General features: G+C 31.6%; 2 protein-coding genes across 6 annotated transcripts in view; one reads left to right on the forward strand and one right to left on the reverse strand.

Annotated features, from left to right (window-relative positions):
• The first annotated feature begins 537 nt into the window (after window positions 1–537).
• Window positions 538–27,747, forward strand: LOC139524176 (uncharacterized). 5 transcript variants are annotated; one of them, XM_071318803.1, is made up of 7 exons: window positions 564–690; window positions 5,844–6,042; window positions 6,656–6,751; window positions 9,287–9,373; window positions 13,321–13,464; window positions 14,677–14,829; window positions 27,639–27,747. In XM_071318803.1, exons 2-7 carry the CDS (start codon window positions 5,845–5,847, stop codon window positions 27,642–27,644), a joined length of 684 nt encoding a protein of 227 aa, XP_071174904.1. In that variant the 5' UTR covers window positions 564–690; window position 5,844; the 3' UTR covers window positions 27,645–27,747. The 5 variants fall into 5 exon arrangements, with proteins under 5 accessions (XP_071174901.1, XP_071174902.1, XP_071174904.1 ...); XM_071318804.1 differs by having other exon boundaries at window positions 6,686–6,751; XM_071318802.1 differs by lacking the exon at window positions 27,639–27,747 and adding an exon at window positions 18,266–18,393.
• Window positions 19,764–27,884, reverse strand: part of LOC139524175 (sodium- and chloride-dependent transporter XTRP3-like) — a 44,759-nt gene continuing 36,638 nt past the window's right edge. The window contains exons 4-10 of the mRNA XM_071318799.1: window positions 27,634–27,744; window positions 26,391–26,592; window positions 25,382–25,497; window positions 24,330–24,531; window positions 22,715–22,874; window positions 21,458–21,620; window positions 19,764–20,312 (exon numbers count right to left, since the gene is read on the reverse strand). Coding sequence (XP_071174900.1) covers window positions 20,082–20,312; window positions 21,458–21,620; window positions 22,715–22,874; window positions 24,330–24,531; window positions 25,382–25,497; window positions 26,391–26,592; window positions 27,634–27,744 — 1,185 coding nt within the window. The 3' untranslated portion in view covers window positions 19,764–20,081. The remainder of the gene's footprint in view (window positions 20,313–21,457; window positions 21,621–22,714; window positions 22,875–24,329; window positions 24,532–25,381; window positions 25,498–26,390; window positions 26,593–27,633; window positions 27,745–27,884) is intronic.

A 27,884-nucleotide genomic window follows, 5' to 3' on the forward strand; every position in this document is an offset into this window, starting at 1 on the left:
TCGACTCCTTGTTGATCAGTCGTTAATTTCATGATGTTAAAAGGACGCTCATATTGCAAAAAGATCGGAGGATACTTTGTTGTTTATTTGGTTTGATGTAACATTTCACGATTGAAGTTGAAACTAGTTCCGCTGGCATTGAAAAGGCGTACCACATTAAAGATGGAGTTATAAAAATAACCATCATGAATAACCATATATTTACAAAATGATTGAAAAGTAATCATTATTTTTGCAAAAAAAACAAATATAAGTAAGCGGTATTGGTCTTTCACAAACATTTCATTTAAAAAAAAAACCATTACATGATCTTTTATCATAAAAAATATCAAATTTATATAATATATGTATTCTAAAATGTGTATGGATTAACAATCGAACAGATTAATAACGTATGCAAACTATCCGATACAATACACGTATCTTTCACCTACGTTTATGAGTGTTGCTTAACTAAAATCTGTCTCGATATACCGGCTGACGGTCGTGTACTAACAAAATATGATTCACATAGTTTGTTAGTCAGACCTAAGTGCATTATTACGCAATCTTATTACGCTTCATCTTTGTATCGATCGGATATAACTTATAAATAGAAAATGATCATCTCAAAATTCTTGTTTGTATCCGGAACTCGTTATATAATTTCGTTACTTGACAAGTACAAATGTAGGATATAATAAATTGAATGTAAGTATATATTGTTAATTGAAATAATAAGATGGTCAAATAACTTATCATAATGACTATAACTAACAAGTATCTAAGTAATGCAAAATAACATCAGCCAAATTGTTATCAGCAGATGTACATTTTTGTTGTTTAAGTAAAGATAATTTCTCTATTTAAAATTTTACAGTATTATTGTAGTAATAAGAAGATATCAAATACCGCTATGAGAAAATCGTGAGACACTAAACTAAGAACTATTATTCGTTAAGAATCCAAAAATACAAACATTTTTGGGTTCAAAATTAGAAAACATTTGAAAAAAAATTACTTGTTCAAGGCAGTTACAAATATACCCCTATAGTACATGATCTAGTATATATAATGTTCATCTCCTTCAATAAAAATACTATACTATGGAACGCCGACACTGTCTTATTGTGACATTTCTCATTATATGATGTTCATTTGCCTTTATATGATGTTATTTTACCCTTATATGATGTGCACATGACATTATATGATGTGCACTTGTCCTTATATGATGTACACTTGTCATTAGGTGATGTGAACTTGTCCTTATATGATGTACACTTGTCATTATATGCTGTCCAAACCCATTTATATGAGGTACAAACATCTTTATATCATGTCAACAATTCATTATACAATATGCTTTCTCCATTATGTCATGTGATTGCGTCCTTATATTATGTGATGTTTTCCTTATACGATGTAGAAACGGCATTATGTGATGTGCAATCACCTTTATTTGATGACAATTTGACGTTATCTGAAGTGCAAATTATATTATATGATGTGCAAATTATCTTATATGATGTACAGATGTCTTTATATTATGTGCAAACTTCTTTATATTATGTGAACGTATCCTTATGTTATGTGCTAACATCGTTATATGATGTGGTAATGTCATTATATTATGACAATGTAACATCATAGGGTGTGGTTCGGTTTACATCTTTATATGGTGTCGAAACATCATTATGATGATGTGCATTCATCGTCCTGATGGTCAATGAACATGATTACGATAAAAGCGATTACTCACTACGTCAGAACTGATTCTGATCTGCTTCTGCAGAATTAATATAAGCCCGGATCAAATCTTTAGCTATCGTTTGGAAAATGGTTGAGATGTAAAAAGAAAAAACCAAGACATGTTTGTTCCTTAATTAAAGATGAAAAAATCACACCAGATATTATTGATGGAAAATTGTCAAATGATGAATTTTTATCGATGGGTCTACAATAATGAATATACGGGATCTACAATAATAAGCATATGTAGTTAACTTATTACGTTTCAGAAATAGATCTTTAATCTTTTAAGCGAAAGTGCATTTTTAAGATAAAGTGAGACAATGCATTTTAACAAAAATTAACGTTTCAAACATTTCGGCGGAAGATTAAGATCAATTGATACAGGAACTAGTTGAAGAATTTCCCTGCAGCGGCGAAAATATGATAACACACATTTTGTGGCTCTTATTTATAGCTTGCTGTTCGGTTTGAGTAAAAGCTCCGTGTTGAAGGCCGTAATTTAACCTATAATTGTTTCCTTTTACACATTATGACTTAGATGTAGAGTAGTCTCATTGGCATTCATATCATATCTTCTTATTTCTATTCATTGCAAAAGACACCAATGAACTTAGAGTCAATTTTAAAAATATTTAATAACGATAGCTACAAAATTATCCTCTCGTGCATTTATAATTGTACCGGTATGGATGATTGGTTGATTAATTTGTTGATTGATTGCTTTTTAACGCCACTTTCAACACTATCATGCTATATCGTGGCGGTGAGTTTATATTGATGAAAGAGGCCGAAGTCCCCGGAAAGAACCACCGACTTTCGGTAGGAAAAACTAATAATTCTATTAAATTAAGATTGGAGTCGAGCTTACCTGCCACGTGTGGGATTCGAACTCACAACCTACATGTAAGTGTTGACAGGCTAGATACTTGGACTACTTGGAGATATGGAATGACCTTCAACTCGGTGCATGACACTTGCTTGCATCTTTTTATTATGTTTTCATGCATTTATTGCACACTTACATGATTATGAATGTATGCTTGACGTCCAGCGGAAAATTATTATGTGTTATGATTGCCAATGAGACAACTCTCCACAAAACACCAAATGACACAGAAATTAACAACTATAGGTCACCGTACAGCCTTCAACAATGAGCAAAGCCCATACCACATAATCAGTTATAAAAGGCCCCTTAATGACAAATGTAAAACAATTCAAACGAGAAAACTAACGACATTATAACCTCACTTTCAGGTATTGTGATGTGATTTTCTTTAAGACAAGTGCGTGTGACCATCAACGAGAACTTGTGGTCATCCGATGTTCAGTACTTCAGTCCTTTGATACTTTCTGTTCCAGTAAATATTACATAAGCCAATGACATTCAGCCTTCAAATTTTTGAAGGTGTATATAAATCCGACAAAACTGAGAATCCCAATGGTCTTTAAACAGAATATAGAATGGAGCGTTTTCAGATCCGCGTAAGCATAGCTTGGACACACAATAGCTGTAATTTAATTAGATTTGTGTCTGAATGAACATAAAAATACTATATTTATTTTTTGTTTACTGAGGCCTGGTGGTCTCTGACATATAGAGAGTTGTGTTTTATTTTTTTCTAAGTGAAGATTTACGGCGGTGACTTTTAATATTTTAGGTTTATCTTTAAAACTACAATAGATTAAAAAAAATACACTGAATACACTGAATATATTTTGTGGTAAATTTTAAGGTTTCTCGTTTTGAATCGTTTTACATTGTCATTTCGGGGCCTTTTGTACTGACTATGCGGTATGGGCTTTGCTCATTGTTGAAGGCCTTACGGTTATCTATAAGTGTTAATTTCTGTGTCATTTTGGTCTCGTGTGGAGAGTTGTCTCATTGGCAATCATACAACGTCTTCTTTTTTATATTATAAGAACAGATTTAAAAATAAGTAAATTATAAATATTGTCATTTTCATCATTGGTGGTGTGGACGGCGTAGGAAAGATTGAAATTCCTCTAATTTATTTTCCAAGTTTAACCGTGAAATAGGGAAAAAAACAATCATTCCAAAGACATAAACTTTTCACGACTCCCCCCCCCCCCCCCCTCTACAAAAAACACAATAGACAATTACACACACTTTTCTCAATACGTTAAAAAAATCTCCATTGAAATACGTTGAAAATAAACAATCTGTATATACAAATATGTGAACCTTACCAAACCTGAACATTTTGCATTTCGCGGGCAGTACGAGGATTAAGCATGCAGTCTCCAAATTTGGATATTTTGGCTTTTTCTGAGGAGAAAAAAGATTGTTTCAAAGACAAATACAGGAAGTACAAAACACTACATGTATACGTCATATCACAAATATATCCGACTTTGTATGGTTTTGGAGGAGTAACACTACATTATACATCTTACCACTTATATTATTCAATAAAATTTTATAAAACAAACCATCTCGCCATATTATGCATGAGTAGATAATTTTATAGCTATTGTTGTGAAATATTTTTAAAACTGACTGTGAGTTCAATGATGCATTTTGCAATGAATAGAAATAAGAAGATGTGGTATGAGAGCCAATGAGAAAACTCTACATGCAAGTCATAATTTGTAAGAGTAAACACTCATAGGTCAAAGTGCGACCTGCAACACGTAGCTTTTGCTAAACCCAAATAGCAACCTATAAAGAGCCTCAAAATTTGTTTTATCATATTTTGCCCCTACTCCTTTCTCCAATTAGCTCCTGCATTAATTGATCTTTAAATTATCTCCCTCTGAACTGTTTAAAACGTTGATTTTGTTAAATTGCGCTGTCTCATTTTTCCTATAAATTGCACTCTCGCTAGCGATAGACACATATTTGAGCCGGGTTTATAGTTTACAGAAGCAGATCGGAATCAGTTATGACGTAGACAGTAATCATTTTAATCGTAATCATGTTCATTGACCATATGGACGATGAAAGCACATCATATAATGACGTTTCGGCATCATATAATGAAGTAAACCAAACCACATAATATAAGATTACAAGCACATAATATAATGACACAACCACATCATATAAAGATATTTGCACATAATATAATGGTAACTGCACATCATATAATGATATGTTCACATCATATAAGTATATTTGCACATGACATAAGTATATTTGCACATCATATAAGGATCGTTGTACATAATATAAGTATGTTTGCACATCATATAAGAATGTTTGCACATCATATAAGAATGTTTGCACATCATATAAGTACATTCGCACATCATATAAGTATATTTGCACATCATATAAGTATATAAGCACATCATAAAAGTATATATGCACATCATATAAGTATACACGCACATCATATAATGATGTTTGCACATCATATAATGATGTTTGCACATCAAATAATGATGTTTGTACATCATATAAGGATGTTTGCACATCATGTAAGGATATTTGCACATAATATCATGACAATTGCACATCATATAAAGGTAAATGCACATCATATAAAGAAAATGGTCATTACAAGACAGTGTTGGCGTTCCATACTATACCGTCATTTCATTCGTAGGATCTTTCCATTCATGTGGGAGAATGGGGTAAACCAACTTTCTCATAGCAGGTGTTTAACTTCCAACAAATATAAAATAAAATAAATCATATGGAAAGTTGAAATAATTTATGAAAATTATATTAAAAAACGGAAAAGAAAAAAGTCAGTATAAGTAAGAATACAGAAAATAAACAATGCTATAAAATGGACTTTTGTTATCGTTTTAGATCTTAAACTTGTCTTAAAAGTTGTTCATACAAATTGATATAATTGCTATTCTTGATTACAAAATTTCGCGGCCAAAGATAACTCGGTTAATCCGGCCCCTCCCCTCCAAGGCTAACACTTGCAACAGAAGACACTGGATTTGAAATATAATAGACGAAAAAAAAAGGATAATTACTATAGGAAAATATTATCGTACAAAGAATAAAGTGTAATCTTTTAATTCTGTGCATGGGCTTGGTAATTTGGTGATAAAAAGTGTGTAATTTGCTTAATGAAATAGAATAGAATAGTCTTTTAATAGTATGGTTATTTTTTATATTTTTTAAGAATGGAAATATTGACTTACAACCCTCACGATTCCTCTTTGATTGGTCAGCAACAACAAAATCAACAATATCGCAAAACAATCAGAACGCTGAAGGTTTTAGGTGCTGTTCAAATTGGATTAGGATTAGTGTTGGCAATATTAAGCGGCGTTTATCGGCCAAATATATTCTCCATGCCAGTATCTGGGTGCTGCTTTTGGGTAAATGAAACATTTGTGTACAATTTAGATACAATGTAACAGCAAAATACTGCTGCATGCTAATGATAAATGTCATAAACAACACACATACTATTCAAAACTAATAATCAATATTTAAATAAAGCTAAAAATGGAAATTGGGAATGTATCACAGAGACAACAACCCGAACATAGATCAGAATAAAGCCAGATGCCACCAATGAGTTGTCAACACAGCAAAACAATGCTGAACGCGGAAGCGTTCTTGAGCTTATCCCTTAACAATAGTGTAAAATATTCAGCGAATATGGACGTCATACTGAACTCAGAAACATATAGATCAACCAACATACAAACATACTAGGCAAACACATGTCAGAGAGCCCTGACTTAGGTCAGGCACAAACAATTAGATATTTTAAAAGCTGCTCATCTCGATATGATTTCTAGAGACATTATGTATCAGCAATAAGAAAACAAATTATTTAGAGGCCGAATAAAAGTAACTGTAAGGTGAATAAAGAAACTTGTGCATTTATTGTTTTCTTAATGTCCTTTTGAGTGATCGAGATTGCTTAAATATATGTGATGTGCCAAATCCAATTACAGTGTTATATTTCTTCTTACTTTTTAGGTTTTTAAATTAAAAATCATTTACTTGCAGTATGTCATCACTGGATCCTTGCCATTGTTTATAACAAATAAACTAGATTCGAACTTCAGATGTAAGGTTAGTGTTTTAAATTAAACAGAAGAAATGAGACTTTCTATAACAGAAGGTTAAACTCCTTATTGATCACATCTAGATCTGTTCCTACAATTATTTACAGTTTATTCTTGTATAATTAAAGAGTCTATCTTTGAAATGTACTTATATACCAAAGGAATATTCAAACTCGTAAGTTCATAACAAATTGTCAAAAAAAAATGTAAAAAAAAACACCGGACAATATCCAATAGCAGTACCAGAAAATCCATCATAGAAATCGGATGACTTAACAACACAAACTGCACTAAAACACGGGATATTCTCGGTGCTCCTGAACAATAAACAGACCCTTCTCCACATAAGGCACCCTTCGTGTTGATCATAGAGGTAAACAAATCCGATGATAAGTCTTATTCGGTACGTCACATCAGAAGAGAAGAGTACGGGACTTTCGTTACGACAGTTGGGAAAAAAGTAAAATCACAAAAAAATACTGTACTCCGAGGAAAATTCAATCGGAAAGTCCCTAATCACATGGCGAAATCAAATGACAAAAACAAATAAAAAACGAATGGACAACAACTGTCATATTCCTGACTTGGTACAGACGTTTTCAAATGTAGAAAATGATGGATTGAACCTTGTTTTATAGCGCTAAACCTCTCACTTGTACGACAGTCTCATCAATTTCCGTTATAATTACAACGATGCGTGAACAAACCAGACATATTCATCGCCTTCTGTGAAACATAAGTTACCATACGATAATGACATCACATAAACACGCAACATTCATTTTGAAATTAGACCGTTCCCTATTCAGGTGTTCTATAAAAGGTAGTAAATTATTTTTTTTCTTTATATAGAGTTTTTTTCATTCATTAGCATTATATGATCTTAGGATTGTCGTAGCCCTATCATCAGTAAGAAACCATCTTTAACGAGATTTGCTTAAAATACTGAGAGATGTGTCAGCAAAGTCATACAAGACTATCTATCCCCAATCATGTTTTAAAACGCGTCTTCATTAATACGGTCATCGATTTGTTTTGTAAAATCGTTAAAAATCTAGAAATTTGCTGATTATCCACCATATGCTGATTTCTTTTCAACTACATTTTACATTGAAATTGTTGTTTTTATTATGATGGAGTGAAAGGTTGACAAATGAACATTAAAGTATGCAAGGAGATGCCCGCAGATGGTCTAAGAACATATTTTAGTCCTATGTGATGTTTTTGAACGTGTCTTAGTTAAGAATACATCCTTAAATTAATCGTAAAGCTATGATATCACAATACATGTCCGAAGATGGTCTTATAAAGGTCAGAAATGATTTGTCTTTACAATTGAACCGATAAAACATTTATTTGTCAGCATTGTAATCGTTATAAATGTGCCTTTGATTATACATTATCGCAGAGATAGATATACAACGAAAAGAATCTAAATACTTGCAAACTCTTTATTAAATATACTTTATCCGTTTAATGTATTACCTTGCACTTTCTGTAATGCGTACATGAATTCATCTAACGGTGCAAGGATACAGTAGTTTAATCATTTTAAGAGCATATGGAAGAATTGCGTATGATGCGAAATGTACCTTTTAGTGCCGAGAGCAAAATGTTTACTCTAATTTCAACACTCTGAGAGCCTCACATATGTTTAAAACTTTTAACTTTTAGACAATGAATAACTATAATTCTTTTCACCAGTCACCCTTAATTAGGGATTTGAAAAACAATCGTTTAATGTTAAATTGTAGTAACGATTAAAATTCTCGTGGGATTTTGTCTGATGCTTGGTCCGTTTCTGTGTGTGTTACATGTTAGTGTTGTGTCGTTGTTCTCCTCTTATATTTAATGCGTTTCCCTCGGTTTTAGTTTGTTACCACGATTTAGTTTTTTGTCCATGGATTTATGATTTTGAACAGCGGTATACTACTGTTGCCTTTATTTATGCAAACACATAAACACAATATAAAAACAAAATATGGTTTATAACTTGTCTTTTTTCATTCTTTTTCACCCTTTTTTATTATCATAATGGTATTATCGTTTGAATCATCAAATAAAGCGTTACATTTCCTAATGATAGTATACTAACCATAGTGTTTTTTCTGTTGAATTAAATTATACATATTGTTTAAATGTAGTAGACGAAAGACTGTTTTTTAAATGATAGGAAAATATAACATCAGATTCAAAATATCCTAAGACCATCATGATTAGAACTATCTACAGACGGCTTATATTAACAGTAAAGGACGTATTCTAGGATAATCATATGACAGTCATACAATCTGTTATTAGAAATAACTCAGTGTATGTATTCGGATACTATCGAAATCGGGCTCTGAGATATACCCTGGTCTACTATAAGGAATTCAGTTGATCGATGTTTAATTTTCATTTACCCATGTGTTATGTGTTCTATAGAATAGTGCACAAACAATTACGAAAATTAGCAAAGGCCTGGCATGTATTTAAGTCATTTGCTTTATAATAAGTATAAGGGTTTAATTGTTTATTAGATGTGTTATATTTATTTCAGAAAATTAGTTTTATGGTGTGCAGTATTATAGGAGCAGCAATTTTTTCTCCAGTTATAATAATCTGTTCGTGTGTAATAATGATATTTGTGAGTAATACTATTTTTGTTGTACACGTGTAACGATTGTAACACCCATCTTATAATAAATAAACAATTGTTTTCATTCAAACGTTTATTAAAGACGATATTGAAATGATATTTCACGATAGGAAAATAAAAAGGAAGAAGTGGTGTGATTGCCAATGAGAAAATTGTCTACAAGAGGCCAAATGATACAAAAATTAACAACTATGAGACTTTAACAATAAGTCAAGATGTTTTTTTATTTTGTAAACATCGCTGATGTATCATAGGCTTGTAAGTCATTTATTCAGTTTCAACAGCAACATTACACAGAAATAATAGTTTAAGGTAGCACACCACAGTTAGGTGTGCAGTTTCGCATTTTGGTCCCTGTTGATTTTTCAAATATGAGATCTAGTGTGCAATAAAATATATTTTTGGATAGTTGAAGATTCATAGAGGGTTTATATGATCATCACGATTGCGTGATGTATGTATTATGGGTTGTTTTTCTGTATGACATCCCGTATTTTCACATCCTAACTAGACATTGGTCCGACAATTATTTAAATGGTTTTCCAACTTCTTGTCGCACGAACTTTGTGATTACATTTTACAAAAAATAAGGCGAAAGACACCAATTTGTCAATTGATCATTTGGTAGATATATGTCAACAGTTTCAGAAAAAGTATTAATCAAAGGCATTAAAGTTCTGGGGGAATATGTGACATTTTCTTGACTCTTTTTGCAATATTTTTATGATAAATAAATGCAGAATGTTGCCATGGATACAAACAAAAGGAATTATATTTCAATATTTTTAATTTTGGAATTAAATCTATAGACGATACTAATTACATGCAAATGAACAATGTATGACACAAACAATTGGTTTAATGTATTCGAAAGCCAGGGGTGGTGTTCTCGAAGCTATCTTAGGATTAGGACATGTCCTAAGTTCATCTTATGACACGTCTTTGTCCAAAGTCGTGTTATCGAAGCTCTCTTTACTTATGATATATCGCTTTTTTCGTCCTAACTTTAGGACACAAATTTGGGTGTCTCAAGACCATCCTATCGTCATCCTATCATATTAAAGTTATGATTTTGCTTTTTGCTCATATTTCACATGAAGATAAACATGAAATGAAACGCACCATCGGTTTTAACTCGTATCTGAAGAAATAGCGCATGATTTTAAACTTTGAACTTCTTGTTTACGATAACACTTCAAATTAATTCCTCATTTCAAAACAAATTATAAGTTTAAATTACAATCCTTTTGGATATAATTTTATTATCACTTTTAAAATCATGCATTTAATTCTATACAAGTAGTAATACAATTCTTAAATGATTGTATAAATTGGTTTCGTCCTTTATAAAAGTTTTGTCAAATGTCTTATCGTGTGTAGTTTGTAGTTGTAAATTTGTTTTTCTATTGTATTCCTATGTGACGTGACTTTGTGCGATGATAAATTTGGCTAACTCGGCTGTGAATTTTTATGTGCTGGTCTAGGTTGTAGTAGTCACCACTTCAGTTTTATTATGTATATCTATTATATAGGCATTTTATAAAATGGACTGTGTGCAAAAGTATGAAATATTCTAAATAATAAAGATGTACTTATGGTGTAACACCACTAATTCTGGCCCGACTAGAAAACACATACCAGAAAGTAGTACATATTTTACACAAAAAATTCTCTACGCATGAATGTAACTTTCAAAATATGTACAATATTTAGGTATTTTTGGCATCAAATGAAATATGAAGGACTGGTGATCATTGTAGAACACAATTGGACTTATAATTTTGAATATTAAAAAAACTGCACTAAATTTTAAAAAGAGGTTACATTTTGTCTGTTTGTCAGATTTGAAGTACCTGTTTTGGTACAACCGAAGTTCGGGGAACCAGTTTTTTCTTATATGCCATTAAAGGTATGTTGATTTTTTCAGTACAAGACACCATAAGGTGTCGCTTTGACATGCAATGATTGATACTTTATTTGAACTTAAAATGAAAGAGGTGTGCCTGCTTGAAATGGAGGAAATTAACATAGAAAGCAATGGGACCATGAATTAGTAGTGAACTTCCTTATCTCAGGCCTAGCCGTATTAGGCACAACTTTTTGGAACTGTTGGTTCTCAGTGGTCTTCACCTTTGTACTTGTTTTAGATTTCGAACTTTTTTCACTGGCGTATTAAATTTTAAACCTGGTACCTTTTGTTAGCTATTATTTGTGTGTTTCTCTGGCCTATATGTTCTCCCAATTATTTGTATTGTAGTCCTGTCATTAGCATGTAATGTCCTGTACCAAGGCAGAAAAATAGCCATTGTTATGTTATTGTTCGTTTCTGTGTGTGCTACAATTAATCTTGTGTTTCTGTTGTCTCCTCTTATATTTGATGTGTTTCCCTCAGTTTTAGTTTATAACCCGGATTTGTTTTTTTCTCAATCGATTTATGAATTTCGAACAGCGGTATACTATTGTTGCCTTTATTTATCAAAAACATATTTTGCATTTTTTTTTTTTCACTTACGATATGTTTAGGGTGTCTTAGCATAAGATGCGTCTTAGATAGCTTCGAGACACAGCTTAAGAGTGTCCCAAGTTGATCTTTAGTCCATCCTTAAATTGGTCATAGGATGTCTTTTAGAAAGAATCTTAGGACAGTTTCGAGGACACTTCTCCTGGAATGAAGATGATTATAATAAACAATTTTTGGTTCAATTTTAATTTCATTTGGAACGTATTTAATCATATGCAAACCGACATGAACAGTATTTGTCGTTTGTTTATGTAGTTTATATATGTTTCTCGTTTTTCGTTTTTTTTTTTACAGATTAGACCGTTGGTTTTCCGGTTTGAATGGTTTTACACTTGTAATTTTGGGGCCCTTTATAGCTTGTTGTTCGGTGTGAGCCGAGGCTCCGTGTTGAAGGTCATACCTTGAATTATAATGGTTTACTTTTTTAAATTGTTATTTGGATTGAGTTTTGTCTCATTGGCACTTATACCACATCTTCCTATACCTATTCATTCGTTCGATGTGTTTGGGCCTTTGACTCTGCCATTTGATTAGGGACTTTCCGTTTTTGAATTTTCCTCGAAGTTCGTTTTTTTTTCTTATCTTACTTGTTACTGCTTGACCTTTAATCAAAAAGTCAACACCAAAAATTCGAAAAATTATCCGTTTCGTCGATGTTATGATCATCAGAAAATGGCTAATGACACGCAAGAAAAATCTACATTAATTTACCACAATGTGTTTTTTCCCCATTCTTTTAAGATATAGATAATAATAAGTACAGGTCAAGGAGCTGTAATTACTTTATTGATAGAAAGAAACATAAACAATAGAAATGTAGGTTGAATTGACAAAAGATACATGTAGTTCTTATCGTGCGCTTTCAGAAAACTTTAAAGAAAAAAGTGGGTCAAGGGATACGTTGCCTTGCCACAAAACAGGTTTTTGTTTATGTTCTTTCCTAAGATTTTCAACTGTTGTATCTTTCTTTGGTATCATTACAAAATGTTGAAGACACAATAGTTACCTGAATATGTCTATTATTGTTTTTTAATCCCAAAGGTTAAATAGGCAAATACATAGGGTCAAATAGACTTACTCTGTTTTTTAGGATGACACATTCTTGAGAACCATAAGCTGCTTTTTGAGAGTCGTTTAAATACAAAGCAATGTCGTAGTTGAAATATTATTTCATTTGTTCTCGTCTTACTATACATGAAATATCTATATTCAACGTTAAACAAAAACAAGTAATTAATTGATGAGAACCCAAAACTCCCGATTTCGATAGTTAAATCATGTAAGTGTACATGAGTATTAACCTGATACATTTTTCAGTAAATCTTCGTCAGTGAGATCTTCTTTGGTTGCTTTTTAACATTTAGAAATAAGTCTACCTGTACAATATTACATGTGTAGTTGTTTATTATTTCAGAGTGGAATTGACAGCCATGGCGGTACTATATATTATGAAATATATAGTCCAATCGTCGTATTGTCTTTAGCTGTATTCGTAGTCACGATCATTTCAGCATCCTACTGTTACTGTTGTTCACCTTTTGACATACAAAATCAGCAGGTAGGTTCAATCAACTGTCCCTTTTCTTTTCTTAAACGATAATATCAGTAGTTACACTGTGTGATAGTGACCTAATACGATATATATGGGGTAAGTGAACCCCATATTTAATTTACTGACCCCATATATACCGTATAGCGGGTTATCTAACCTAGTGTAAAATTTCGCGATTTTCTTTAAATAAGGTATACGAAATATTTTGGCGGTTATTATTTTAGCGGATTCAAAATGTTTATAAATACCATTGCATGTGGATTTTTAAATTGGCGGAATTTATTTTGGCGATTTTGTTTTATCTGCGAAAATAAGCGAAAAGCTACACCCCGCGGAAATAACCCGCTATACGGTATCGTGTTAGATCACTAAGACACTGTGTGCGAATCTATCTATCTATCTATCTTTATAATCTATTCAAAATGTTTCAGATTTTTCTGCAAGCCGTGTGTGTTTTTTTCTATAAAGGGACGTAACACCAGTAATAACCATATCATTTCTAAAAAATGCAAACTGTAATGACAAGGTTAAAGTCGTTTTAAAGATTTTGTTAGCTTTTGAGTTGAATAGCGAATGTTTGTGTTTTTAAAGAATGATATATATATGTGTCCAGAACGATGCTTTAATTGTGATCTGCAAAATAAAATTCTCACAAATTACACCAAAAACACGTGCTATGTCAAAAAAGATCAGATACAATTTTCTATTTGATTGCTAAAATAAGTGTAACAGACAATTATAACAAGCTAATACCACATTGTAAGCCATTTTAATCATGTATGGAAAATTCCTAACAGTCTTACAATTGTTAATATAATGTCGTAATGTTGTAACATCTATTTGTATTTACTTAGCATGTTTATTTATGTAAGAAGATACAGTTACCTTCATATGTTTCTTCCGTACAAATGAAACTATAAATATTCTTCATCTAATGACCAGAAAAAAAAACATTAGGTAATACGTGATTCCTGAAGCATGAGACAGATTAAAAAAAAACATGCTAACAAATTTGCAGATAATGCATGTAATGTAGATATGTTTGTATAGACTTGCTATACAACTCTGCTTACAGACAATTTCAATGAACCTGTGATTTCTTTTTCAAAACCTTTTCGTTTTAAATTATACAAGGTTTTTTTTCTGTATTAAGCTTTATTGCAAAGCTCAGTATACAGAAATTTTAATTTCACGAATATGTTTCTTTTTTCTTTTCAGCAAACAGTTGTATTTGTAAATCCATCACAGCCTGCAAACAGTGCACCCCCAATATGTAACCCAATCGCCGAGGCAAACAAACAACCAGTCATGATCACGACAGGAGGAATAAACAGTCAACCGACAGTATATCTCAAAAGTCCGCAGCATGAGGTAGTATGTGGAAGAAATCCTGAAACTGAAGATCCTTTGAACCATAAATCTTTTGATGTTAATCCACCACCGTACAAGGAATTTGAATAATATTTAAAACTTTTTTTTTCAGTTTATAGCATAAACTTTAAAAATTCTCAAACATACCAGGTTGATTATTTGAGACTACCAGTCACCTGTTTCTTCTAAAAATGTAGTCATAAGTAGTCGTGGTAAAACAAAGTATCAATGTAAAACAAAGTACGAAGTTCAAGATCATTGAAGAGTCAAACTTCCAAAAGATTTTACCAAATGCAGCTTATGTTAGATATTCCTGGGATAGCAGATACTACGCATTTCAAACAAATCAAAGCTTTATGAATACTAGTAGTTTATTCGTTAGTTTTACAATGGCCGCTCAAAATCCATATCATCATAAGAACAAGCTTATGATTACAACAAAAATAAAACATCCGTATAATCCTTCTTAGATATATCTAAAACGATCAACTTGATCATGATTAAATTCTTAAAACATTTTAAATGTTTTGGGGTTTAATATTGAGTATAAGTAATAGTGTCCCTTCCAAGCCTAGTTCTGATGATATCTTATATGCATCATAGGGAATAATTTCTATAATATCGTACCAGCTTGGATGTATGTTACATTTCCTGCTGTATGTAAATTCAAATACTCCCATTTGTTGCATTAAATTTGGACCTCAATGTGGGCTAATTTGGTAACGATCTCTACACATGTACACTTAGATCAAACTTATTGAAAAAAACTATAGATTAATTTTTTGTTGAAATGAAACAGATATAAATTTGACCAAAACCAAACATTTTCATATTTCTCTGCATTCAACATACCAAAGAACGAATTCATTAAAAATAAAATGTAACTACCTTGAGGGTTATACCTTTTGTACCTTTATGTGGACAATTATGAAAACCCGGCTCTAAATTAAAGAATACATGGTTAAATTCGACATATCAAAGATTAACAATACTTCAAAGTTTCATATGAAATCAAACAAAGATTAATTTGGAATCCTTTTGACCTAAATTCAAAACCAGGCTCGAAATCTACAATCTGAATACATGATTAGATTCAACATATTAAAGTAAAGAACCTTAAGAGTTCAAGATTATAAAAAAAACATTATAATTGGTCGAGAATAAAGCAATTTATAAAAAAAGTATTATAAATGCATTGTTTTTTACCAATCTTTGGTCCGTAATTCTAAACGGTTAGGGCTAGAACTAAATGAATCATTCTTAACCTTCCGTTTTGATATGGAGACATGGATATGTACAGCTGCATCGGGATCCTTTGACGTATGGTCAAGTTATTGTCCAAAAACCAGGAAATCCATTTATTTTGGCCCTTCATTTTATCTAAAAAATTTAAAAAGAGTTTTTTTTTTAACCAATCGTTCATAAGCATTGTTGTAAAATAATACAAATATGCTGATTGATTTATGTAATGGTCATAGCATAGTCATCCCACATAGTTTACCAATTTGATTGAATTACCAAGTATATGATTGAAAATGAAATAAACAATATCACATATATATCCTCTTCCTTCTTCGCTGACAAGGTGTAAACTGTGAGGGTATGCTGAGAATGAAGGGTTCAAAATTAAACTTTGTTTGAATTCATCAAACATTGAACAATCGGGGTTCTTTCATTTAATATGCAAGATTTGATCGGTTTGGTCGTATCAAGCAGCTCCCTGCGGAGCATTTTACTGATATGTTGTCTTAATTAACGTTATAATGTTATGTTAAGTAGTGTCATTTGCAATCATACTATATATTATCTTGTTTATATTAAAACTGAGGAATCCTTATAAACTCCAAAAGGGTCTAGAACATTTTGATATTGCTAGCGCTTTTATTGGATGTTATTGGTTTGTGTAATAATTGTATGAAAGAGTAACTAATTATTTATGTGCAGTTATTGTAATTTATAATTACAATGTATATATTTCTATGTGCCTCTAATAAATAAAGGCAACAGTAGTATACCGCTGTTCAAACTCATAAATCCATGGACAAAAAACAAAATCGGGGTTACAAACTAAAACTGAGGGAAACGCATAAATATAAGAGGAGAACAACGACACAACACTACAATGTAACTAACACACACAGAAACGGACCAAGCATCAGACAAAATCCCACGGGAATAACAAATATAACATCAAAACCAAATACATGAATTTGGGATAGAAACTAAAATATATTGACATAGTTGACTATATATGCATAACGAAACTTTCGTATGCCAATTCAGGCAAAACAACCGCTTTTGTATCTAATTTGTCCCGCATAAGCATTCGTACTAGAGAAAAATATCAAAATCATTTCTGTGAAGTGTGTCTCTTGTTTAATCATAAGGTTTTAATTAGATAAGTTATCAAACACAAAATGCGTTGTAAATATTTACTTCGTCGTAATTTATCATAATGAATGTTAGTCTTAATAACACTTCACCTCTTGTAAAGTAAAGGAAACAACTGTTTAACATCATCGAAAGTAACATCTTAACAAAAGGGTAAATAGTTTAGTTATTTATGTCGCAAGTTCACAAACTTGTCAATCATATTGTTTCTAAAACACTTCACTACGTATTTGTTAAAGCTAGAAAGTGTAAACTATTAATTTGCTTGTATTATATATGCATTCTTTTATCAATATTTGTGTTTTGCCTGATAAAATTTCATATTGAAATTAAGAATATTGTTTATGTTATTGTTATACCTTCATGTTTTAAATACAAAACATAAAGCAGTTATCATATAATTGAGAATTATATTGTTTATGATTTGTCTTATCAATACGTTAATATATCTACATGAAACATGTGAACATTTCCCGACTAAGTTACGGATCAGTGATGCGTGAAACTTGTAAAAAGGAAATTTGAAAGTATCAAGGCATTGAAGAATAATTACGCCACCCAACCCCCTTCTACACACCTACAATACTTAACCGTTATATTCTACCTTGAACAGTGTGTGTGTCGTTTTTCTAAATAAAAAAATATTTTTTGAAATACCTGCTTTGAAATTTACTTGACTCCATTCAAAGATATATGACCACAGTTTTTTCTTTTTTCTGACTTTCCTTCTTTGGGCGAAGATGTTGTTTTGTACCTAATTTCGTTGTGTATGTTTTTCACGTAAAACTTTTATCGTGTCTAGAGTTGATTTTGTGTTTAATTTCGTTGTGCGTAAATCTTTATTATTTACTGCTAATTTGTTGAAACATCAATTTCGATGATACAAATTATTTGAATCATTAGTTAGTTTTCTAACGATAATTATATATACTAGTTACTATGTCGGAGAAGTTTTTGTATATGGAGAACACCTCTGTTATTAAAATCCACGTACGTAATGTATCAATATTCTAACGTCGTTCAATGGGCAGGCGTTATGTTACAGGTACGATGAGAAACTGGATGTTGAAAAGGAAAGTTGACAATTTGAAAGTTGAAACCTTGACGTTTATTACAGAATCAGGCATAAAGTCAACCATCTGTATCAATATAGAACAAAAGTATCATGCTATGTAGCAGACCTTCTCGTTTCGGTAGAATCCTCAAACCAAAGTCTACTGCGATATTTGCGATGCACGCATGAACTGTAAGGTGACTTATTGGGCAACATAGCATTATCATTTTCAATATATGTGAAAGGGAACTTAAAGAAACTATTCAAGATTAATATTTTGTTTGTTTATTATTTTTTAAAGGATTTGTATGAATTCTGATTCACATGAGTCAACTAGGTTGTACAGTATGCACCAAATGTCTGTTTTGAAATTAGTCAACCAAACTCAACATAATTATTGTGTTTATCAAGAAGTCCCGCATTTTGAGGATCTAATCCTCCGTGTATTTGTTTTTAAAATCCGCGAGGCTCCTAATATGCTTCACGAAGTAAGATTACTCAAAATTATACATCTAAGAAACATCTCGCATTCTACAACAGTCAATTTAAATCTATAAAGAGACCATATCTATTTTTTATAGTACTAAGTACCTTTATGAAAACGAACAACACCTAAACAACTTGATATAAAAATGTTCCTGATAACGGCCATAAAATTATATGACATTTCGTTAATTTTCTTGTTATTTTCTTATGTATGAAGTTAAAATTGGTATCTTATGGATTGGTATTTTCTTATGTATGACTTTAATATTGATATTGCTTATGTATGAACTTAAAATCGTGCTTCAGAGTGTTGTTCTTAATATTTTTAAAACATTGCAGATTGTAGTTCCCATACTTTAATAATGTATACTCTGTTATCAAAAGAGAATATCGCTTCAGCTAACGATATACGATAAACAGTTAAAAAATTGATCTGTTAAATTGAAACAGTTGTTAAACTTTTGTGTATTTTAATTTGTCTTGCTGACATTTTTGTTTTTTGCCATGTTCAGTGCATATTGTTCTGTTAAATTGTTCCTTTTAAAATGTTAAACGATGATGACTGATGTACCCATATTTTGACTATTATATTTATTGTGTCTGTTTATTAAACGCATCAATGTAAAAATATCGGAAATTGATGAGACTGTCATTAAAGTGAGAGGGTTAGCGCTATTGAACCAGGTTTAATCAACCATTTTCTACATTTGAAAATGCCTGTACCAAGTCAGGAATATGACAGTTCTTGTCCATTCGTTTTTGATCCGTTTTGTTATTTGATTTTGCCATGTGAATATGGACTTTCCCAATTGATCTTCCTCTAAGTTCAGTATTTTTGTGATTTTAATTTGGACTTACAAGTTTGAATATCCATTATGCGCCTATCTGTTATAGATATACAATGGAAATAATTCGAAATGCTGATTACCAAAAAGAAACATTATTAATATCTCTATCTAACGTATGAAAGTTTTAACCATTGGTTCAAGTAAAAAAAATAACATTAACATTTCTATCATGTTTTTATATAAATCAGGGCAATTATTTTTTCCAGTAGTATCTTTATCTGACGTAGAAAAGTTATAACCATTGGTTCAAGTAATAAGTTGCTATAATTTAAATCCTGGCAACTATTTTGTCCGGTAATATCTTCATCTAACGTATACTATGAAAGTTTTAACCATTTGTTCAAGTAAAAAATGAATAGTAGCGTTCGTGTTTTATATAGATCCGGGCAATTATTATTTCGATATGCTTTTTATCTAACGTAGAAAAGTTCTAAACATTGCTTCATGTAATAAGCTGCATATAAAAGTTTCTATTATTTAAATCCTAGCAAATATTTTTCTATAACAGTATCTTCGTGTGGTTCAATGCTTCTTTCTTCTATTAATTCCTCTTCAGGGAAATATGATGCAACTTCTTCTTTCCATGAAATAAGTCTAAAGTATTTAGCAATTGCAACACCTGGTATCCATAAGATTGATGATAAAATCATTAATGCTGCTACGACCTGGCACCATCCCGGCCAAGGGGACATAACTGCAAAACCCTGAAGAACAGTTTTAAATAGTTAATTTCATTTTAATAAAGGAATAGGTTCAGTAAGACCCCTTTTTGGCCCCAAAATTTAGCAGTTTTACGAAATTGTGAAAATGTAATCATCAAGCTATTTATTGGAAAGAAGAATGCTTCTGCAACATAAATATGGGCTTTTGACAATACAGCGCACATATGCATTTTGTACTAGCATCATTAAGTCATGCTAAATTACTGAAATCTTCACAATTTTAGCATTTTAGTTAAATTTTAGACGGTTTTTGTCTGAAATGAAAGTGGCCGCATTCGTGTTCATTCATTATATCGAAATGTAGGTTGTATTTGATGATAATACATAACATATATAAAGGTTGAGGATGAACACGGATGCGGCCACTTTTATTTTTGACAAAAAACATCTGAAAAGTGACGTTTTTTGGCATATTTGATAGATTTTTCATATTTAAGCTTGAATTTGGGCGTTTTAATGACTGAATCTGTCAAAATCTTTCACATAAACTAATCGAATCAATTGAAATAGACTTTTAAGTGTTAAAAAAGTGTCCAAAATCTTTCGTTAGATGAACTTGAAATTTGAGGCCAAAATCGGCCCTTACTGAACCTACTCCTTAGTAAATTAAGGTTTATTAGTTATGATGATTTCTCCTCTCCTATTAACATTAATACAAAACAATGAAGAAAAAAAACAACGAAAAACTGCTTTTCTAACCGAAAGATATTTAGTCTAATTTTAATGAGTGAAATCAAGGAACTAAATTATGTATTACGTTAAAAATGTGAATAAAACTAAACTGTTTTATTTTATATTTTAGTATTTCAGGTAAAAGTCCAGAATATATTGTGTTATCTTTTTGATTTGTTGCTCTTAAGTTCTTTTTTCGGTTTAATATAAAGACTTTAAAATAAAAACAAAACATTATAACTTTGCATGATTATAGTGTATCTAGAAAATTATAAACAGCGTTTACGATCGTTGCTATTTAATTGTCGTAAGAAACTGTCGGTATTTTGCAGCGTTATGCTCGTGCTAGTGCTAGGTGATCCCGCTAACATTTTTAACCCTACTATAGTTCATAAACACACAACCCCGCTATAGTTCATAAATACATAACCCCGTTATAGTTCATTAATACTTACTTTCGAAGAATCCCAAACTTCGTACCATGTTCCATTTGATATTTTCTCTACTATACTTGCAGTAAAAATCACAACCATTGCAACAGGTCCGACAAAACGCCAGCAAAACATGAAAAAGTAACTTGGACGGGTTCCAACCATCATTTCTACATCCAAACTTAATCTAAATGAATTTAAAAGCAATAAACGTATTGACCTTGAACATATGCTCTGCTACAAATGAACAATTTAAACTGTGAAGATTTATACCCATGACCATGTAGTATTTTATATGTATCAAGAACACACACTTTTCTTTTGTATACAACTTTAATATTATATCTATGAACATTGATTGATTGATTGATTGTTGGTATTTTAACGCCACTTTCAGCACAATTGGCTATAATGTGTCATTTCTTTTCATTGGTTGAGGAACCATGAGAAATTGAAGCCTAGTGATCACATACCGTCTGAAAGCATTTTACAAATTAACCGTCATCAAAGTTTTGTTCAGTGAGTGTTTACCTTGAATGCAGGACTTCGTGGATTTTATCTGAATCCGATGCAAATCTTATTTTATCAAATAGGTTTCCGTCTGCATGTGTGGCAACCAGGCGGCACGTACACAAACAGTAAGAGTAAGGACTTATCATCTAGATTATTAATGTTGTAATTTGTAATGTGTGACATGGTTTTCCGACGTACATTTATCTTCTTTACTATTCAAAAAATAGATTTAAAAAGCCTAGACCAAAAATTGGATTCAATTTCAATTTACATTTACAAAAAGTTTCCTGTATTTTCGATTATTCCCGATATTTGCCCCCTTTAAATATTTAAAGAGAAGCATGAGCTGTAAACAATCAATTAAAAATTTCTGTTCGCTCAAAATAGAAACAGGATACCAGCGGACTCCATTCAGAATAGAGAATTGAAACGTGGAATGTTTCAAAGAGACAACATACCGTCAAACAACAGAAAACAGCCAGGTCAACCAATGCAACACGTCTTGAAATGATCGAGAAAAATCTGACAATCTCAGTCGGGCTTCAGCCAGCCTTATAAACAATTTTGTATAAATTCATCAAAATGGGTGAAACACGGAACTCCGATAATTAATAATTTTTTTTTTTTGCCTCTTATTGTACAATAGTTGCAGAATGGGAATTAACAAATATATATTCTCTTTGGTAGGGTTGTTGTCTCTTTGACATATTTCTCATTTTCATTCTCAATTTTAAATATATATTTAATAAATATGTTACTAGGACTTACCTCTTAAGACCGTATACATAGGACATTGCGACACATTCAATAAAAGCGATGATTAACAGTGGAATGTTGGCTGAAAATGAGTCAAACATGGCGAACACGTATGACCCAGTTGTTGTTGCAAAACACAGTGATATAACAAACATCGTCCCACATACAATTCCTGAAAAGTAAAAAGTGCAAATTTTCAAAAAATAATTATAAATAGATTTACATCACATTTACATAAAATCATGGGTATGAGAAATATCATAGAAACGTTGGCGCTGAGGGAAATTGTTGCTGCTGCTGTTTAGTCACCAACGAGTATATATCCACCATCAACTTTTGTTTCGATCATAGCGTTTAATTTTAATGATATAATGATAGAATGATTACTTTCAGTTGTCATGAAATAATACAAATAAAGGTCAGGCGTTTTTCATAGCAACAGCCCAAATTTGGGCATGGGGTTTTGTGAGGTGGGGTTGGGTGAATGTTTCTTCACATACAAATTTAGGTATTTGGGTACAAACGTCCGGCTTAGGTTTACAAACCAACCCAATTCATATATAGATTTATGCAAACATACCCATTCGTATATTTGATAGGAAAATCATATCCGAATTATTAGTATATCTGTTCAGTTCCTTAAGTTGCAATCTTGTATTACCAATAAGCTATTTTCCTCGAAGAGTACTTACTTTAAGGACTACATGTATACATAGATGACAAGGAAAACACAAAGACATACATGTACACTCCAGAGAGACATCTTATGGATCTTAGGATGTACAATATAAAAAGGAAGATGTGGTTGCCAATGAGACAACTATCCACAAAAGACCAAAATGACACAGAAATTAAGAACTATAGGTCACCGTACGGCCAATCAATATATTGACCATTTACGTTAGCAGAGGCATAATAGTACAATTTAGATTTTCTTTCTTCACATGTCTTGTCATTAGTCAAAATTCTAATATAAAGAAATGACAAGTATTAGGAACTAACAATTACAGGAGTTGTGTCCATATATCTGAAAACAGAGTAACAAGCATTTTTGGTTTTGATCTAATTCGGGAATACAATCGAGTGGATAATCCATATCTAACTGTGGTTCTTTCGACTCTGGTTCACATGTCAAATGCACGACACATATTGACAATTCCGATGTTATGATCTTTCCCTTTGACATAATGTCAATCTTAATAGAATATGAAGAATGCTATTTTTTGCAGTTTTATTATAATCCAATATCCTTGCCTAAAGGTAACTTAACACAGCTCTAGTTTAATTATTTCTGTTCAAAACAAGATGTCTCTTTATAATCAAACTTAACATCAGCTGTCCAATGTGACATCACATCTGAACAAACAAACTAACTTAAATATGGAACACTCGTTGGTTCTTTACTATTATTGAACACTACTTATACAGAAGATAGTGTATGTTACACCCACACTTTAAAAGCCTAAAATGAACAATGGGTCAATATGTACTTTATATAACTGCTAGCTGTTTGTTGATGATGACATTTATCAAAAGCTTAAGATATTAGTTATCAATCGCGTTATATGACATGATTAATATGATCAAAATACGGGATCAAAGAAGAGCTAATTGTTAATAAACTTACCACATACAACTTCCTTCCTTGCCGTAGGAAATAACATCATATCATTAATCGAAGTCAGTGCTCCCTCTAGCGTGCCAAACATACTGTCAAGACCTAGGGTAAACAACATCAGGAAAAACAGAACGGACCATAATTGAGGAACCGGAAATTGATTTATGGCTTCTGTAAACGCTATAAATGCTAGGCCTGTACCTGAAGCTGACTAAATGAGAAAGATATTGCATTTTGAGCTGCAGACTTACAAAAAATATACATATTCCATTAACTTTAATTTTTCTGTGTGCTATTTTAAAAAAAAACTTTTGTGAAATAAATGATTCTTGTACATAAATACATTGTATGCATGAAACAGCATCCCAAAGACAAAATAATTTGAAGCTTAAAGTTCCATAAAGATAAATACGCAGTTTTCAACAATAGATAACTATATATGGTGTGGACTTTACTCATTGTTGAAGGCCATACGGTGACCTAAATTTGTTAATTTCTGTATCATTTGGTCAGTTGTTGAGAGTTGTCTCATTGGCAATTATACCACAACTTCTCTTTTATATACCTACACACAATTTTTTAACAAAGAAAATTTGAACAATAAAAGTTTAATTTTATGATACAGGCTTAAAGATGACAGAATTATTAAAGAACCAAAATTAATTATTAAAACCTAATCAAGAATGCTCGCAATTACTGAGACTGGTTTAGAAAACATACTATACAAAATCATACTGTAATATCGGCGGCTTTACTGTGAAGCATATGCCATACAGCAACGTCATAAACAGTACATGTATATATGAACCAATGTTATCGTGGAACTTTGATACCTCGATCGTCTAGAACGGTGTATCGTTTTAATACAATGAACAAAAAAACCTTGTTGTATTGTTTCAAACTTCGAGTAAGGAAATTGGAACATTTGAACCTACAAACTAACTTTCTAACATTGGAAGATAAAATTCTTAAACGTGAACGTTATTCAATATTTGATGCTCAGTATAATATTAGATTCGTCTATGGATATTTACATCTGATAAATTCAAAATTTAACTAACCTCGGAAATTATAGTTTTGAAATCACACTTAGTTACTGTCCCGTTTCCATCTGATGTGGACATCGTTATATTATTATCTCGTAAACACTCTTCATAGGTGGCAGTAGCCTTAAATCCTGAAAAAAACCAATAATATAGATAAAGGCACGAGTTTTGCTCATTGTTGAAGGCCGTACGGTGACCTATAGCTGTTAATTTCTTTGGCATTTGGTCTTTTGTCTCATTTGCAACCATACCACATCTTCTCATTTTATATAATTACAATTTGTGTAACTTTAACATCGTACTTTAATTTCTTTTTGTTTGGTTCGAGCGTCACTGATGAGATTTTTGTAGTCGGAATGCGCCTCTGGCGTACACAGTTTTTGTATCCTGCTATTTATGGTGGGGTTATGTCAAAAGCATTTCATATGGATTTAATAAGGGTTTATGAAAATTCGTCCTGAATATGCATGAAATATTTGCCACTGGACGTTAAGCAACCAACAATCAATCAATCAATGAAGTTCAATTTTATATCTTTCTTCTTGTTTCTTTTGCATGTTGTGATTATTTTGTTGTATGATTATCGATAACCTGTGACTTTTGATAAGCCTTTTGTAATTTCCTATTTTCATTTATTGCTTGTAGTCTTTCATGTATAAATATTATATAAGCCAATGATACAAGATATACAAAGCAATTCGTTCAATATCTATTTTTGTTATGCTGTTAAAAATATGTTTGAATTTCCTTCAATCCTTGTGAAATCTTCCAGGTTTTAATCTGACAGTCATTAGGTTGCACAATCGATAGCAATATATTGCAGTTAGTTAACGCTACATAAATGTGAAAACAGTGAAAAAATAATATTATGTAATAAATAGAAATTCATTAATGTCAAATTACTGCATGCATGGAAACTTTCCCGTAATAAATAACTTGAAATTATTCAAACGAAATGTCAGTTAAGTTGTATTCGATAAGTCATCCTAAGCGAATTACTCAGACTAGTATTAATCAACCATACCTAACACACAAAATACAACTGTGGCAGTGAATATAGATGTGAAGAAATCAGCAATGGTAACAAAAAATGCTTCTGTAACAAAATTACTCCGCACTGGGTTATACGATGCTAAGGCTATCAGACAACCAAAAGCTAACCCAAAAGAATAGAATATCTGTGTTGCTGCATCTAACCATACTTGTGGATCGGCTAACTTTTCCCACTGAAATAGAACGAAAGTTCTTTAGACTGAGGGCATATTCTGTTTTTAATTTAATCTTCCCACGGAACACATGCCTATTTAAATATCATTCAAGAGAGGAAACCTTGTACTTGATAAACGAAAAGCCTGTCGTAAGAAGCGAATAAAGTCACTATGTTTTTAATTTTGACTATTTTTAAAAGGGTCATCTTTACAAATCTCTGAAATTTTAGCCTATTCTAAATAAAACTGGTGTGTCTGTATAGTATGTGTATATATCTAGCATTCATGTCATCCGAAACGTGGAGAACATAATGTAAAAGGCAGTTAATGAGATGTAAATGCATTTTAAACTATATACCCGACTAAAGAACAAAATCAACCATCGAAGTGAATTGTTCAAATAATTAAAATGGGTTTATTCACAACAATCTAATTGAAAAAACCTATACTGGGTAAAAGCTTCATTTACGAGGATCAGACAACACTTTATTCTACTAAAATTTCTGGTACTTATAACATCAGCCAATGATATGTCAGCTTTCAATTGTTTTGAAGCTTTGCGCCAACAAGACAAAACCATATATGACCCCGAAAGGTCTTCAAACAGAAAGTAGAAATGTCGGATCTTCGTAAGCGGAGTGGGGATACATGATTATTTTTTTCATCCACATTACATGCACACTGTGTGTTTGAATATATCTCTCTGTTACAGCTTGTGTTCATGTTTTCAGCTGACTATTACAACAACTTTTCAAAGATTTGTTTTATATATACTGAGAAGGGTTTGGAAACGACCGTTGTTTTTTATACATATGATATGATATCGGTTGCCATTATTTTTAGTAGCTGATGTACAATTGGACTTATTGACTTATTTCGACGTAGAGCAAATGAATTTCAAAGATAATAGTGTTTTAAATTTACACATAGATTTTTCCTAAATGAATGTGAATTTTTGGTTAATCAACGATCGCTAAAAATTAAAGATGTTACATATAAACATGCAAGTTAAAAGTTCGCAATGTACAATGTACATTTTTGATATTTTTATTCCTTTACCTCAGGTATAAACAAATGTTCCAATCCACTTTGATACCCATGAAGAGTTATACCACGAAAGAAAAATATTACAAGAACTACGTACGGAAAAGTTGCAGTAAAATATACAACCTGAAATAATAAAACATTTATACTTTTTTAATGTTTGAGTATGAAAGATATAAAATTTGCCATGCATATAATTTGTTGTACAGTGTTATTTCTTCATCTTAGATTAATAAAGGCCGACACATAAAACCGTAATTATCACA

The sequence above is a fragment of the Mytilus edulis genome, chromosome 5 (assembly GCF_963676685.1).
Source record: "Mytilus edulis chromosome 5, xbMytEdul2.2, whole genome shotgun sequence".
Classification (NCBI taxonomy): domain Eukaryota; kingdom Metazoa; phylum Mollusca; class Bivalvia; order Mytilida; family Mytilidae; genus Mytilus; species Mytilus edulis.